At 42.0% G+C, this 15,232-nt stretch overlaps 1 protein-coding gene across 5 annotated transcripts in view; it reads left to right on the forward strand.

The window, feature by feature from the left end:
- Window positions 1–15,232, forward strand: part of KANK1 (KN motif and ankyrin repeat domains 1) — a 129,840-nt gene that overhangs the window by 76,439 nt on the left and 38,169 nt on the right. For 4 of the 5 annotated variants that reach the window (XM_032675372.1, XM_032675371.1, XM_032675370.1 and 1 more), the window contains exon 3: window positions 3,103–3,219. In XM_032675372.1, the coding sequence (XP_032531263.1) occupies window positions 3,183–3,219 (37 nt within the window). In that variant the 5' untranslated portion in view covers window positions 3,103–3,182. Of the gene's footprint in view, window positions 1–3,102; window positions 3,220–3,943; window positions 4,011–15,232 lie in introns of those variants that run through there. The other variant, XM_032675373.1, reaches the window with a different exon arrangement.

Consider the following 15,232-nt stretch of genomic DNA (forward strand, 5'->3'; position numbering starts at 1 on the left):
TATAAGCTATATATATACTTTTATATATATATATATATATATATATATATATAAATACATAATATATAAGAGCATATAAGCTCCTTTACTAATCTTCTTTTCTAAGATGTCTCTATTGGAGAATATGGTTTGCTGTAGAGCAGGCTAAGTCTTTCTTCTCTGTGTATTTTAGCTGGCCTCTGGTATTGTCCTGCATTTCACTCACAAGAAAGACTTCTGTCCAAGTGCAGCTACTGGGGTGTGTGTTGCTAGGGAATTACATATGACACCTTCCTAAAAATGATCATGTATGTGTTAGTGCAATTTTAGAAATTTAGTTCCCAGTGTATTATTGTGGCTCAAAACAGTCTGAATTCCCTTCCTCCATACGTCTGCTGAGCTAGATCAGACTTTTTCCGTAAAGGGCAGATTGTCAATTCTGGTTACATTTAATTAAAAAAAAAAAACACAAACCACCAAACCAAATCAATTCTTCCACTTAGCTGGCAAATTATTACATCCTAATTAGATCTTATGTTTTTCTTTTTTTTCTTTTCTCCTATCTGTTGAACTGAATTTGCTTCCTGAATTATTTTATTAATCCTCATTTAAACTCAGAAGCATCATTATTTTAACTAAAAGTAAGTTCGCTTCATATACTTAAGCCTGATTAGCTTCGAAACTAGTAGAAGCATACACACAAGTGAGTTTGTACCAAGTCAATTGCATCTCTCTAAGTCACAACAAAATGTAGGTCTTAGGCCCTGTTTTGGCTTTCAGCAGTGTCTTTTTTAACTTTATGTCAATTCTCACCTCAATTATATTTGCTTTTTTCTATTAGGAAGCTCTCCTCATGTGTGCCCATGAATGCTGACTAGTGTTTTTAACAGACTTTACTTTTAAACCCATGAGGAGTTTCCAGGCACACCATAGTCGGGGCTCATTTTTGTCATTGACACACTCATAATTTGGGATTGCACTGCACTTGAAAGAGGTGGGTCCCCCCCAGGGTCCCCTCCCACTCAACTGTCTGTACGCATCCCTAGGTGCATGCTCTCAGGTCTCCCCTTGTACAATGCATATAAGGGAAGCACACCTTTTACAGTGCTACTGAGAAAGCATAGAGCTGTGATGAACAAATTAGAAGCGGGTAAATTAATTCAGTCCTCTTTACCCTTGGGTGCACTGCTGGTAGAGTCTGATACAGTGGCTGTTCTGAGAAACTTGACATGGTGATGGACAATAATTTTTCAGTAAGCATGTATTGTGACTCAGTAAAAATTGCCTGTCTTCAACTTAAAGCATAACTTTATATCCTGATGGCAGCGGCTGAGGTGGGAGTGATGCTTTAAAATTTCTCCCTTTGAAAGGAAGTAGTTAATATTTTCCTAAAAGCTCACAAATTTAAAACTTCTGTCCTGGCTGCAAACTCTGCCAGCAACATGTTTTTCTATTTTTTTCTTGCCGTGCTTCATTGTTTCAGAAATCTGATAATTATTGTTATGCCTGGACTCTTGTGATGGGTGTCTGCATCATGGCCTGTGGTGGATGTCTGCCTTATTTTGCTGTTTGTAGCTTTTGCTTGTACAGTCTTTCTGGCAGCTTCATGTCCTGCCCTCCACTGAACAAGAGATCATAAACTTAAGGGTATATGGCAGAGCTAGTGGAGGAGGAGTTGCTGCAAAGGTCTTTCTGCATTCTTGGAAAACTGATGTCAGGACTGTACTAAAATTAAAGGGATTTGTGCTTGTGTTCCTTGAAGGGGGAAACAAAGCTATATTAGTTTGTGTGATGGAGCTGTATCAGTTTTAATAGACAGCTAGTTTGTCTATCACTCAGTCTAGCTTTGACTCAGATCCACATGGTCCTTGCACTCATTAATTTCTCAATTTTTCTTTTCTTTTGCTAATCTGCTTAGCTTTTAAATACTTCCATGCACATACTGTCAGACCCAAGTCTAATATGATTGGAAAAATGTGACTGGTTTGTTGAGGAGCTTTCAGCCCAAGTCAGACAGGGGTCAGCAAAGCAAGGTGTTCTTCACACACCTAAGCTCGACCTATCTGAGTCAACAAAATGAAATGCTGTTTGAACTTTAGAAAACTTGAAGAGAAAGAATCTCTGCAGCTCCAGATGAGTTGGATCTGTTGCTCTGAGGAGGAGGATTGTGATCAGGCTGCCCCTGTGGTGGGCGCGGAAGGAGGAACAGGAGCCCTGTTGCAGAGCAAACGAGGCTGGCTTTGCAGAGCCAGCCAGCAGGCAAGTAGCTACAAAACTGCTGGTTTAGCTTCTGCCTCTCACTTGACTTCTGCTCAGCAGCCACCCGCCCAGGGCGACAGCATCCTTTTTCTGTACCCACAGCCTGAGCTTCAGGCTTCTGAACCTGCTTCTTGTTCAGTCTGCCACGTGTGGGCTGGAAGAAAACCTCACACCCAGAAAACCTGTTGCTGCTGGGACTTGCTTTGGAGAGGTCTTGAAGTCAGACATGCACCATCCCTGACAGTGTCCGGGCCATCTCTGGCCCCCCACCCTGCCAACTCCCACACAGTAGCTGTCAGTGTCCGGGTTTGTCAGGCAGTGGGCTACATGTGCCTGCTCTGGCTGCATCTGTGATGGGGTTCTTCTGCCCTCGCCTCTCCTGAGGGACAGCTGAGCTCAGAAATTACTACTAGTCCCCCACTCGTGGGTACAGCTCTTCTGTAGGTGCTCTTCACCTAAAAATCCTCTAACCCTGCCTAAGTAAGCTGCTGGGTAATCTAAAACTTTATATATATATGTGCCAGCAAATGTGAGGAAGCTGTGGTGGTACAGGAGGAGTTAGAGACATGCTGCAAAAAGCTAAGAGCAGGTGAGAAAAAAAAAAATAAGGCCAATTGCAAATTCAGCTAGTTATATCCTCACTGAAGGCAGCTCTGGAGGCTGTCAGAGAACACAGTTCAGCTTCAGTCATTAGGACGGCTGGAGGTTTGTGATAACTAGGATGCTGATTAAGGGGAGCATGTTACTTCTTTGGTGAAGTTTGCACAGAGGATGAGACTTTAACACTCAGAAATGCCTATTGCTTAATGTACCCAACTTCTTAAAATTGTATCTTTTTAACTGCTTTTTACTTGTCTATTCCAGGTTGCATGTCTGGTTGGACTTGATGCATGGCATTTGCATGACACCAAGCAGCCTAGCTCTGGATGTATCACTGAGCAAACATGGCCTACTCAGCAAATACTAACGGCAGTGCTACAGGTAACTAAGTGGGAACACTTTCCCCCTTTGAATTATTAATTAAAAAAAAATAATTCTAAAATCGTGAGAGCAGGAAAAGGAAGTAGTGGAAGTTTAAATACTGAAAACTAGTTTCCTGGTAGATCAGAGCCTTTCTGTTTCCCCCATCCCCCACCCCGATAATCTTTTAAATATTTAAAGCATGGAAAGTTGTTTGGGGAGGCTTAAGGGCTGGCACTCAGTTATTCAGCATGCAGTGCTCTGCTCTCAAGGGCCTACATAGGCTTACTGCAGACTCTGGGAGGCCTAGGGCTTTGCTGCAGAGTCATGTGGTTGTTATCCTGTGTCTGTAATTAACTTGTGAGATTAACCACCTCTTACACAGGAAATCTGGAGCCCTTCCTGGTCACCCTTACTGGCCACTCTGACTGTTATTGCTTGCCTGTCAACAAAGCATAAAAGCATTTTTCAAGCAGTATCAAGAGGACGTGTTCATTTCACTTTTTCATTTTTAAGAAGCTCCCAAAGTAGCTGTTTTGGTTGTGCGATACTCTGTGAAATAGATTGCTTGGCATGTTCAAAGGTTACTGAGGACGACTGGCAGGTCAGGAGGGGGCAGAGATTGCAGAAAGACTGATAACAGCACAGCAGCAGTGTTACTCCTGTGCTTGTGTCAATATTTTCCTCTTCTGATTACTGCACAAACATAGTTTTAACCCACTAAATCTGAGGCTGCTACAGTGGGATTACATGGAAAATTTTGAGTGCATGGCAGGAACTTGTGTATGCTCTTTTGAGACCTCCTAATGTAGGTATGATGGAAAACGGGTTAATCAGTCAAGGCTGGGGTGGCTTCAAGAGCTTTGAATATCCTGGGAAGGGACATGAAATATCTCTTTTATTGTCCATGTAGACAGAAATGTCATCTATTTTTCCCCCCATAAGGCTCATGTACTTGTGTTCAAATGCTACCTGCTAGATCATGACATACAAATATTGAGGTTTGGTTTATATGGTGGATTTTAGCACCAACCTCCTTTGCAAGTATGCTTTAGTATGGAGAGAAATATTAAGTTGCTCAGTGTGCTTCCTGTAGAATTATTCTAATTAGAGCGTGGGATTAAAACATTTTGTGTGCAGGAAATTTGAAATACAGAGTGTCATTATCTACAATTTATGCAAAACAAGAAGTCTTTTTTAAAGGCTAGTGAAAGTTACATTAAGTCATTGGAATTACTATTATCTGTTGATACCACTCTTGTTAAATCTTGAGACGGCTGAAATAGGATATTTTCTATTTTTCTCCTCCACCCCCTTTTTATATAATTAGGCATATATAAGACAGAAACCATATCCTTTTGTAACCTTGTGTAATCCTTTTGAGAAGGCAGACTGCAAAACCTCTGCTGTGTGACTTAAGTGTAGCTGTTTGCTGCCTAAACCCCCTATGTAACTTGACTTTTCTTAGTAATACGCTTTTAACTGAAGTCATGCAGAACAATTTTCTCTGCTTACAAGGAAAGAAAAATTGTGCATAGAGTGTTACTGATTGGTTTACTAAATTCTTTTCTCCCTGCAGTAGAACTGTCTACTGAAAAAGTTGGCTAGTTGACGTGTAAGCCTAAAAGAAGCTAAGTGCTTGTGCTGGGGGATGTGTTAATGCAAGATGAAGTTTTAGTTTCAGGATTGTTATGCAAACAAGGCTTCTTGCAGGGTAAAGCTGTTTGTTCATAGAAAGACGCTATAATAAATTGCAATTATTTAATTCAAAACTAAATTGGACAACATTTTGCAGAGACTGTCTGGACTTGTTGGCTTTGCAAACCCTTGAGGCCGGCGTTCTAACATGCAGCTATGTACGCCTGTGTCTCCAAATCCTCAGCAGTTCCTAACAGACAGAATACTGGGCTGCAAATACCTGTGATTTGTTGTGCTGCTGTGCTGCCTGGGAGAGAATCCTTTTGGATGAGCAGGAACTGATTTGGGCATTGAAGGTATTGAAGCAAGTTTTTTAATTGCATGGAGCTGCAGGAATGAAAAGACAGACTTGAGGGGTGGTGTTTTTCTGCACCCTCTGCATCAATCGGCACCAGGAAAAAGAACTAGAAAGACTTGTTAGGGACTACTAAGCTGCGTTTACGTTACTTGAATATTTTGGCAAGTCTCACCACATGTTCAGCTTCATTCAAGTATGAAGTGACTAAGAAGCAGTGGTTTGCTTTGGTTAACTCGAGAATGTGAGTACTTGCACTATTAAATGATTATGTCTATGTGCCATTTCGGTAATTTTTTCAGAATACAAGCCTATATGTACTACTAGTGCTGCAGATAAAATCTGTAGAGGAATGCTTGAATTTGGAACTTGTTTCCAGGAAAGGATCTAGCTATTTTGCATTTGTATAGTGTTGGGGGTTTTTTTAAAGGATATTTATGGGAAGAACATTTGCTGTAAATATTTTCAGTGAGTGTATATTCAAGATAACCTACAAAGCAAGTAAGGACTTTATCATGAAAGCACCTATCATAAATTTCTCTGTTTCTTGCCTATCTCAGTAAAGACATGAACTTTAAAATGTGGTGAAAAATTAACAGAGACTGTGAGTTATGCTTCAGTACTGTTTGTCAATAGTTTTGTTTGCTGCTGACTTAAAAATTTTATCACTCTGTTCATGTTTTTATTGCACAGAGGCCTTGACATGAACTGTATTTCTGTGAGCTGCAAGCTTATTCGTTAATTTTTACATATTTTGGAAGTTGGTTTGGCAACTTGGTACTGATTTTGGACTAGACTTCAAAGTTGTGCTACCTGCTCAGAAACTGCTGAAGTCTCTCTAGCACTAACAATAGATAAATTGGTGCTTGCAGAAAAATTTGCTTTATTTTATCAGTCGAGTGCTGGGTAGTCACAACTGTTTGCTGTTTAGAGTGTGCCCTGGTGGCATGTGAGCTTACTACTCAGTCCAGTAAACTCACCGGGATTAAGGAGTGCAGTGCAAGTCCAGACTGTGCTGTGCAGACATGCTGTGAGAAGTCTGCCTCCGGAGCTAGGAAATATCCTATATCTGTGGGGAGCTACTGGGAGGCTGAAGTTGATTTGGTACATGGTACAAATTAATTTCTTTTTGCATAGTACAAGAGAAAAAATAATAAATGAGGCGATTGTTTCTCTAAATAGTATTAGTGTCTGCATTAACTGCTGGGTGAAACTTCCAGCAATTGTTAGCTTCTGTGCTTGCCAGGACTGATGCATAATTCATCTATTTATTGAGGCTCTGCTAATATTTCTTTAGTGATATCTGTAGAAACATCTTCCAGTCAGCAAAAAAATGCAGAGTGCACACCAGTGGAAAACTTACAGGGCAGTTTGGAAATTGTTTTGGACGGATTTTCATTCTTTTCACTAGTAACTGATTTGCAGAAACTTTCTTTTCAAAATATGTGTTCTGAAAAGCATGGGATGGAGTAGAATTCCAGTCTAATTCCATTTATTCTGATGTGGAAAATAAGGAAGCATCAAAACAAACATAGGAGACTGATTTAAGAAGATAAAGGATTTAAAGCTGTATTTGTTACTAACCATAATAAAAACATCTGTTTTATTTAACTTCCGTAAGCACCTCATGCTCTGTATCCAGAAACCACAGAATTGTCAGTCATCTCTTTAATAGACAGCTTTTCTGTTTCAACAGAAAAGCTTTTCCAATTTTCCTGAGTAGGATGGGCTGCAGGGGTCAGTATAGCAAGGCTGTTGCAGAAACCCATTCTTTACTTTGCTGTAAAGCAAATGCATATTGTTCTCTGTACATAGTGTCTGAGATTTTCCTGATCCTTTCTCTTTCCACCCTTCTGTCTGTGCCTCCTCCTCAGTCTTGTTTATGGATTTACATTTTCATGTCTTCCCATTCCATTGTTAACATGCTTCTACATACAGGAGCACTGCATCTTACACAGATTCATTTGAACTGTTCCCCTGCGTGTTTAAGTCCTCTCTGTGCTTTACATCTTTCAGATTCCTGCACAGTTCTTAAAGCAGTGGCATCATAGCACCTGAACATCATTTTTACTCTTAGTCTCCTTCCACTCATAAAACAAGGAACTCTTGTTGCAATAGCCAGCCCGCAGCTGTCACATGTCTTTGCTCCCTGTTACTCTTTTCACTCCCAGCAGATCTGGGCATCCGCCTCCATTCTTCAGACTGTGCCATGGCTGTGGAACCATGTCATCACAGTGGTTTGATGACAGACACCAACTTTATCTGGACCGCTGTTTCCTCTGCAGCAGCCTGGCACCCCTCTGGTTACTCTGCAGCACCCCGTGGGCCTCTGGAAAGATTTTTTCCTGTATCTGAGCAGTTTTCTTGCCTCCTAAGTGAAGTTATAACCACATACCAGTCAGTCAGAGAATGAGGCTATTACAAGAGGCTGCTGCCTGAATTAATGTTTTTTAAGATATTAACGTCACCATGACTCAAAGACCAAATGTTTAATAAATGTGTATTCCATCTGCTGGTATATAAATGCTTAAGCAACTGTTGAAAAGTATTATGAAAACCCCTGTTGACTTATTAACCCTTTTACTGAAGCCAATAAATAGAACACACATTTACTTAAAGCAAATGTTTTTATCATACACATCCTCAGCATTACTTTGTAACAACTCTTACCAAACATTTGTAGATATACCTTTCTTTCAATTACTGTATTATTGAAGTTAAGAGTCTCTCCTATGATTCAGTTTTCCTGATTCATATAATCTTAGGCAATATGCACGGAGTTTTGCATGATTTCCAGCCTAATGATGTGAAGTATAATCTAAGAAGAAATTGTTGTGCACCAGAACATTACTACTATTACTGACTTCAGCTGAATATCCACCATTTTGCATTACAGACTGTCACTCAATAAATGGGAACTTACAGACCTGAAAGAGTTGGCAATAGAAAGTGTTTGATTGCTAGGTAGTAATCAGTCTGATGGAGCCTTTACTCCTGAGTATTGCAGATGCCTGCCCTAAGAGCCCAGCTGACAGCCACTCTCCACTGCTTTCCTGCAGGGTAGATGTCACTGAGGTATCACTGCGGTGCTACTGACACCCCAAGCTCTGAGCTCGGCAGCCTCTGAGTTTGCTTAGGGTAGCAGATGCAAACAACCAGGAATAAGTGAGTTGTATTTTTAGCAAATCAGCCCTGTGAGCAAGGGTAATTTGTTTGAGACAGGACTGTGTGATGAGAGACTATTTACACCTAGCCTTGCTCCCCTGCTATGCTCCCTGCTCCGAGCCCGCTTCCAGTAACCTTCAGAGGTAAAGCAGATGGGTGTGTGCCCAAGGTGTACTTTGGCAGCTCATGGGAGACTCTTGCCATCAGGAGACCCTGCTGAATTTCCATGTAGTCTTGTGCTTTCTGGATGGGCAGATGGCATGCAGGGCTGTCACTGGGATCCAGCTGCCACCTCAGCCAAGAGTGATCTTGTGAGTCACTCTGGTGGTGCCCTGTATTTAAAAACAAGCTAGGGTGGGACCCTGAAATCTGTAGGGTGAAGGGTGAGTGAGCCTCCAGTGATTTCACAAAATATCTGTCATAAGGCATATCAAAACTTTCATCAGTATGCTGTAGTACACTCAACTGATGCCAGATCTGCCTTAAGGACAGGTGGCTGGAGCTGAAGCACACGATCTCACAGCCAATGCCAACTTTTTACTTGAATTAATAATTGTTTCTGCAATTGCCAGTTGATACCTGTAATACAAGGGTGCATTTGCCATAGCAGCAGAAAGCTTGAGAATGCATTGACTTGCATTTGCCCAACCTAGAGGCCTTCACCAGACTGCAGAGGACCAGGGACTATGCATTCTATTTTACACAGGACTTGTTACCTGAAGAATGCCCTACAGGTCTGATTTTGAAATGTGCTGGAAAGAGAAGGGGCAGGAGGAAGTTAAAAAGGATACAGTAATTACAGTGTCATTGGGAGCTTGAGGAAATAGCGTTCTGGCCTGAATAGCCCAGTCCTTAGAAATGGAAATTGGATGTGGTGGAAAGCAGATATAAGCCATATAAGATGCTGATGCTCTGCAGAAGGACAAAGGGCCACAGGAAAAGGAACAGATTTAATTGTTCTGTCTTTTGTTCAGAGATCACTGCAATTGTGTCTTGTTCTGGATTATTTTTTGCAGCTGTCCAGAAGCTTCTTACATCTCACCTGACAGAGGACTGTGTTCATTCTCTCTGACGCAAGGTTGCTCATGGAGCAATGCACGCTTTCGGTCTCTGAGCTGTTGCCATGCACTTGCCTGGGCAGCACTTGGACCTTCTAATGTGGCCTGCTGCTGCTTCCTGTGGAAATATGTGTCCTCTACACCCTGGGAGGGAGCTAAGGGTGCTCATCTTGTATTTTCAAGCCAGTAGTGTTCTAGGGACTCATCAGGCATGCCTTGCTGTTAATGGTACCCTGCAGCCTTACTGAACTGGTGGAGATTAACAGTGATAAAACCCCTAAGTTCTTACAATGGAAGTCACTGCTTTACACAGTCTGGTGGCAGCTGGGTAAGGTGCCTCTGTGGAGGACCAGCCTTTGGAGCTGGGTAAGAGGCAAGCACCAGTAGCAGGGCAGGCACATGTCATGGGAAAAATGCAGAGAATAAATTTTTTCTAGACTTGAAAAATTATTCTCTCTGCATTGTCTTCCTTCCCCTCACTTTCAAGATACGCAACTCAGTAAATCTTCCCCAAACCTATTCTACAGTATTCCTCACTTACTTCAGAGATTCTTCTGCAGAAAGCAGTGTATGAATAATGCATATGAATCTCCTCCCTGTGGGAAGCGAGGGTATTTTGTTGCCTTTAAAAAAAAGACTACGATCCCTCAGGAAAATTACTTGGACTGAAATTGCCTGATTACAGTTGGTTGTCTTTGTGTGAACACTGAGTGCCTACATTTAAATGTGTTCCTACTGGAGCAAAAGTCCTTGGAAGGCTTTTTGTAATGGCCACCTCTCCCCTCCCCCCCCCCCTTCAAGCCATTTCTAAGGATTTGGATTAGAGATGACAGAAGGGCAGCCCTTCCCATATCATGTTTTCACAGCACTTTTAGGGGTTGAGGGAGCACTTGGGCTGCCCACGTGTGCATTGCTTCTGTATCTCCCACTTCCTTCCTTTCGAAACATGACTCCCCTTGATGACAGAGTACAGATTCCTGCCAGGATGTCCCTGTGTGACCAGCTCTGAGCTTTGTGAGAGAAGCATGCTTGTGTCCATCCTTCCCATTTTCTCTGCCATTCCCTCCTCTGATTTCAAACGGAAATCACACTTACTACCTGGGTTGAAAGCAATGGTTGGCCTCTGCTGTGGGATGAGGGTTGCAGTCTCGGGGATGAATTAGCAGATCAACCAGGTCCAAAATGGGCTCTCCCCCTCCCAGTCTCTAACTCTTTAAAACGCTTCCTGGCATATGCTCAGCCTCTTGAGAATTTTCTTCATCTGACTCTTCAGACAGATTTTGACAAAAATAAGGGCTCAGACACTTGGAGAGGTAGGTGAATGTCATATTCTTTCATGCTTTCAGTCTATCCTTGTCCACTTTTACAAAGTGTTCTTACCTGTAGAAGTAGGTAATGTGACCATTACCCCTTCTGACAGCCCATCCCTTTATTTTGCTCAATTTCTCCTCCCTAGTTACCTCATGCTGTAATGAATGTTTTATGTAATTGCCTTCTCTTTTTTTTAATTAATATATTCCTGTATGTCTTTTCTTTATAACAATATATTGCTTTCCTTCAACATGCAGGACTTGTCTGTGATATTTTTGTATTGCCCTTTGCTATTTGCTTGAAAGCAGGAGACGGAGGGCTAGAGAGAAGGGGTGGAAACTCTTTTAATATTTGGGTTTGAAGGTTTGGTCAGATTAGGGGGAGAATCAGATTAACTGATAATTGGGAACAGATTGTACTCCCTATGTAAACCAGACAGGAAACACTTGTACAATTTAGCTGCTGTTACTGAAATTTCAGGTCTAATCCGAGCAAATAGGTTAAGTTTTAACACTTCATGTACACTGCTTGGTAAATCTAAAGTGTGTAGCTTAAAAAAAAAAGTACAGTGCAAGAAAATACAGTAAAATGCATGGCCATGACTGAAAAAGTGGACTAATATTTCTATATGATAGAAGCATAAAGACAAGATCAGGGCAGTCAGGTTTCAAGGGCTTATAAGGATCAACAAGTTTTTTTTCACTTCAAGAAGTCCGTGGCTAAGTCCTCTCTCCCCCTCCCCTCCCTCCAGCAGAACTGATTCTTAAATTTTACATATCTTTTTCCATATCTTAAGTTAAAAAGTTAAGAAAAAAGGGTGTATTCTACAATCATTCTCTTCTGTTCCTGTTCTCTGGGTTTTTTTCATGGAGACAGATGGCTGTTACATATCTTTTAGAATTGTTATGACTTGAATGTGCTCACAAGGCTGTGCATCCACTGCATTGCCCTTTAGACTTTAACGACTCTCCCTTTCTATCATTAGTTACAGTTCTGTTCCCTTCCTCTCTCTCAGACAGTGTGTCTGCCATTCAGGAAGCTCACCCTTCTCTTTTTGTTCCCTGATACTCCTCTCAGCGCCTATTTCCAGTGCTTGGTCTCACCGCAGGGACACACACAAGGACTTCTCCACGTCTGTAGTCTCTGAAGAGCCCTTCTCTGTCTTTGCTCTGCCTGTAATACTCAGACTCTTCCTGGCGACCCTGCAGCACTATGGAATATGTGCTGTTGACAATTATGGAAAATTACTTACCTATCCCCTTACAGAGAAAAGTTGTAAGGCTACAACTCTACAAGCACATGCGTGGCTCAGCCAGACCATCTCAGCCCATAGAACAAGACAACTGAAACAGCCTGCTCCACAGCAACAGGAGAGACATCTTTTTGAGAAACTGAGTGTAGCATCTCCTGCTCCACTCCAGCTTTGCTGTCCTTCTCCGATCCTGCTACTGTGTGAAGTACTGCATGCACTGGTATCAGTTGCATTAATAGGACGAGTGTAGTCTTGCCCATGGATCCCATTAGGCAGATCCTGCTTATCTGACCTGATCTCCTTCTATGACAAGGGGACTTGCTTAGTGGATGGGGGAAAGCTTGTGGATGTTTCTACCTGGACTTTAGAAAAGCCTTTGACACCATTTCCCATAGCATTCTCCTGGAGAAACTGGCTGCCCTGCACTGTTCACTGGGTAAAAGCTGGTGAATGGTCTGGAGCACACATCTGATGAAGAGCAGCTGAGGGGGCTGGGGTTGTTAAATCTGGAGAAAAGGAGGATGAGGGGGGGACCTTCTCACTCTCTACAATTACCTGAAAGAAGGCTGTAGATGGGGGGGTGGTTTCTTCTCCCAGGTACCAAGCGATAGGATGAGAGGAAAAGGCCTCAAGTTGTGCTAGGGGAGGTTTAGATTGGATATTAGGGAAAATTTTTTCACCAAAAGGGTTGTCAAGCTTTGGAACAGGCCTCCCAGGGAACTGGTGGAATCACCATCCCTGGAGGGATTTAAAAGACATGTAGACATGGTGCCTGGGGAGAGACATGTTCTAGTGGTGAACTTTGCAGTGCTGGATTAACAGTTGATGATCTCAAAAGTCTTCTCCAACCTAAACATTTCTACAATTCTATGATTATAAGAAAAAAAATATTTCACCAGATTTGAAGGCTCGAATGGTTTACTTGCTCCCACAACAAGACTTCTGACCATAAGCTTTGCAGCAGTCATGCTTGGAGAACAGTAGTGATCATTACTTGCCTAAGGACACACAAAATACCAACTTGTTGAATTTCCTTGTGGGAAGCTAAACTATACAGACACCTAATGATGATACGGGGTGCATTTTCAATGATGATATGGGGTGCATTTTTCAGTTGCATCCTCTCTCTGGTTAGATTCTAACTGGTGAGGGACCCAATTGTAGCATGCAAAGTCTCTTTTATGAAGGTTTTTAATGTTATGTAGTGATTGGGTCGGATTAATCATCCATAACTGTATATCCAGGCACTTGACCAGTAGATCTCCTTATAGTATGAACATATCAGCAGCAGTCTGACATTTTGAACAAATTTAATGAATACCTCCCAGCTACCCTGAAGACATACATTTGACACTGTGACTTAAAATGCATCCTGACCCATCCCAGCTCAGGAAGTCTTCTGGGTTGCAGGTTCCTGGAAGCTGAGAGGAGAAATGTTGCTGTATGTTTGCTTTCTTCTTATACCCTTCCAGAGCCATCTGCTAGGGAGGAGAAGATGGGTAGGCCAGATCAGTTTCAGGTCCAGCCTGAATGGCTAGCAGGTTTTAAATCATTCTGTGGAAACCAGCTGCCAGATTCTGGAAGGCTATACAGAAAAACAAACAACAAACCCACAGCAATGCCACTCCTCTCTCACAAATTAAAACTGAGAAGAACCCCATATCCAATCTTCATCAAAATGCAGCAGCTGTTTCGAAACATATACCTGACAGTGGTGGGTAAGGCCAGCTCTGTGCCCCTCTGGACTGGATCATTGTAGTCAGGCAGCTTAGCTAGTTCTTTCCAAGCAGAGCCACTGCATTGCTGAGGAAAGCATGTGTTTTAAAGAGCTGTGTTTCATCCATCGCCTTTCACAGATCCATTGTACCTTTTGTTTTCAAAAGGGGTGTCAGCTTGCTCTTTAGATAAGAATTTATCAGCTGGATGGCTGCCATACACCAAACCTTATATTCAGACCAAGTCAGGTCTTTTGGTCACTGGGGAGCTGTGCTCTGACCTCAGTTTTGTTTCTACTGCAAACAGCAGCTGAATGAGTTTATTTGATACTGTAATGGTCTCAAAGGCCAAGAAAATAAATATGCATGTGCTCTATGCCTTTAGGTTTTACTGGTGCCAACCCAGACATGTGCCTCCATATTTGAATTGCTGGACAAGGGATACCCCTTTTGGGTTATTACATGCACTCGTGGCAGGTCTTTTTCAGCCTGCTGAGCTAACAGAGCTTTGAGGAGAGTCCAGTCGAGGTGCAGGACTTGATGCAGTGCTCATTCAAATGTCGAGCCCTTGAAACCACAGAGTAATGATAAACACATGGAGCATGTGGAGACAGCTGCTGAAATCTGTTCTTCTCTAAACTGGATATCATGCTGTCTTTTTTTAAAAAAAATGAAATCATATAATGTTTACAGAATTTTTTTATTTCTTCTGAGCAGAATCCTAACTCTTGAGAAGAAAGTTCTGGCATACCTTTGTCTCCTCATATTCTATTCCAGATGTCATGTTTGTTTTCACAACAGAAAACTAGATGGGTCTTTTCATGTTCTGCCCTCCCTGGTGTGATGAACCTGCTGATGGAGCTAGAGATGCCCACCAGTAACACCCAGTGCTGCTGTACTTTGCTTGTCCCCACCTGGCTGGTTGAAAGATGGGGCTTGAAGGCCAGTGAGCACAAAGTGGTGGCTCCACACAGTGTTTCAAGGGCTGAATTTTTGCTTTTTTCCTGAACTGAAAGCATGGATTGGGTTTCAGCTGCCCTAGAGTTTTTGTCTTCTAGGGGAAACTTCAAAACATGGTTAGAAGCTGTTCCCAAAAATTTTTTTATGGAGAGCTGCTTTTTTTTAGTGGATGGTGTGATTAAGGCAGAGACCAAACCAAATTCACTTAAAATTCAGTACCTTTGTGGTCCATACATGCAATAAATTGGCTACATCTACAGACCTTCTTCAGATTTTTTTGGAAGCTCATGTTTTATACTGTACACATCAATGACTTGTAATTCAAGGAAATAAATTTAAAATCATCTAGAGGGCAGGACCTACTTTATAGTCCAAAAGCTGATGCCTGGAAGTATTATATATTACTTTGCTTCATATTAAATACCACTGAAGCCATTACACATATTCAGGAAACACTTTTATTGGAAGTCTGTGCCATTTTTGCTGAAGGCACTATGGAGGACTTGGACTTCTCTCCTGTTATTTCAGCAGAAGATCCCGCTTCTGCTTGAAGCACAGCTCTTCTAATCTGCAGTGATCT

The sequence above is a fragment of the Chiroxiphia lanceolata genome, chromosome Z, assembly GCF_009829145.1.
Source record: "Chiroxiphia lanceolata isolate bChiLan1 chromosome Z, bChiLan1.pri, whole genome shotgun sequence".
NCBI classification, from domain to species: domain Eukaryota; kingdom Metazoa; phylum Chordata; class Aves; order Passeriformes; family Pipridae; genus Chiroxiphia; species Chiroxiphia lanceolata.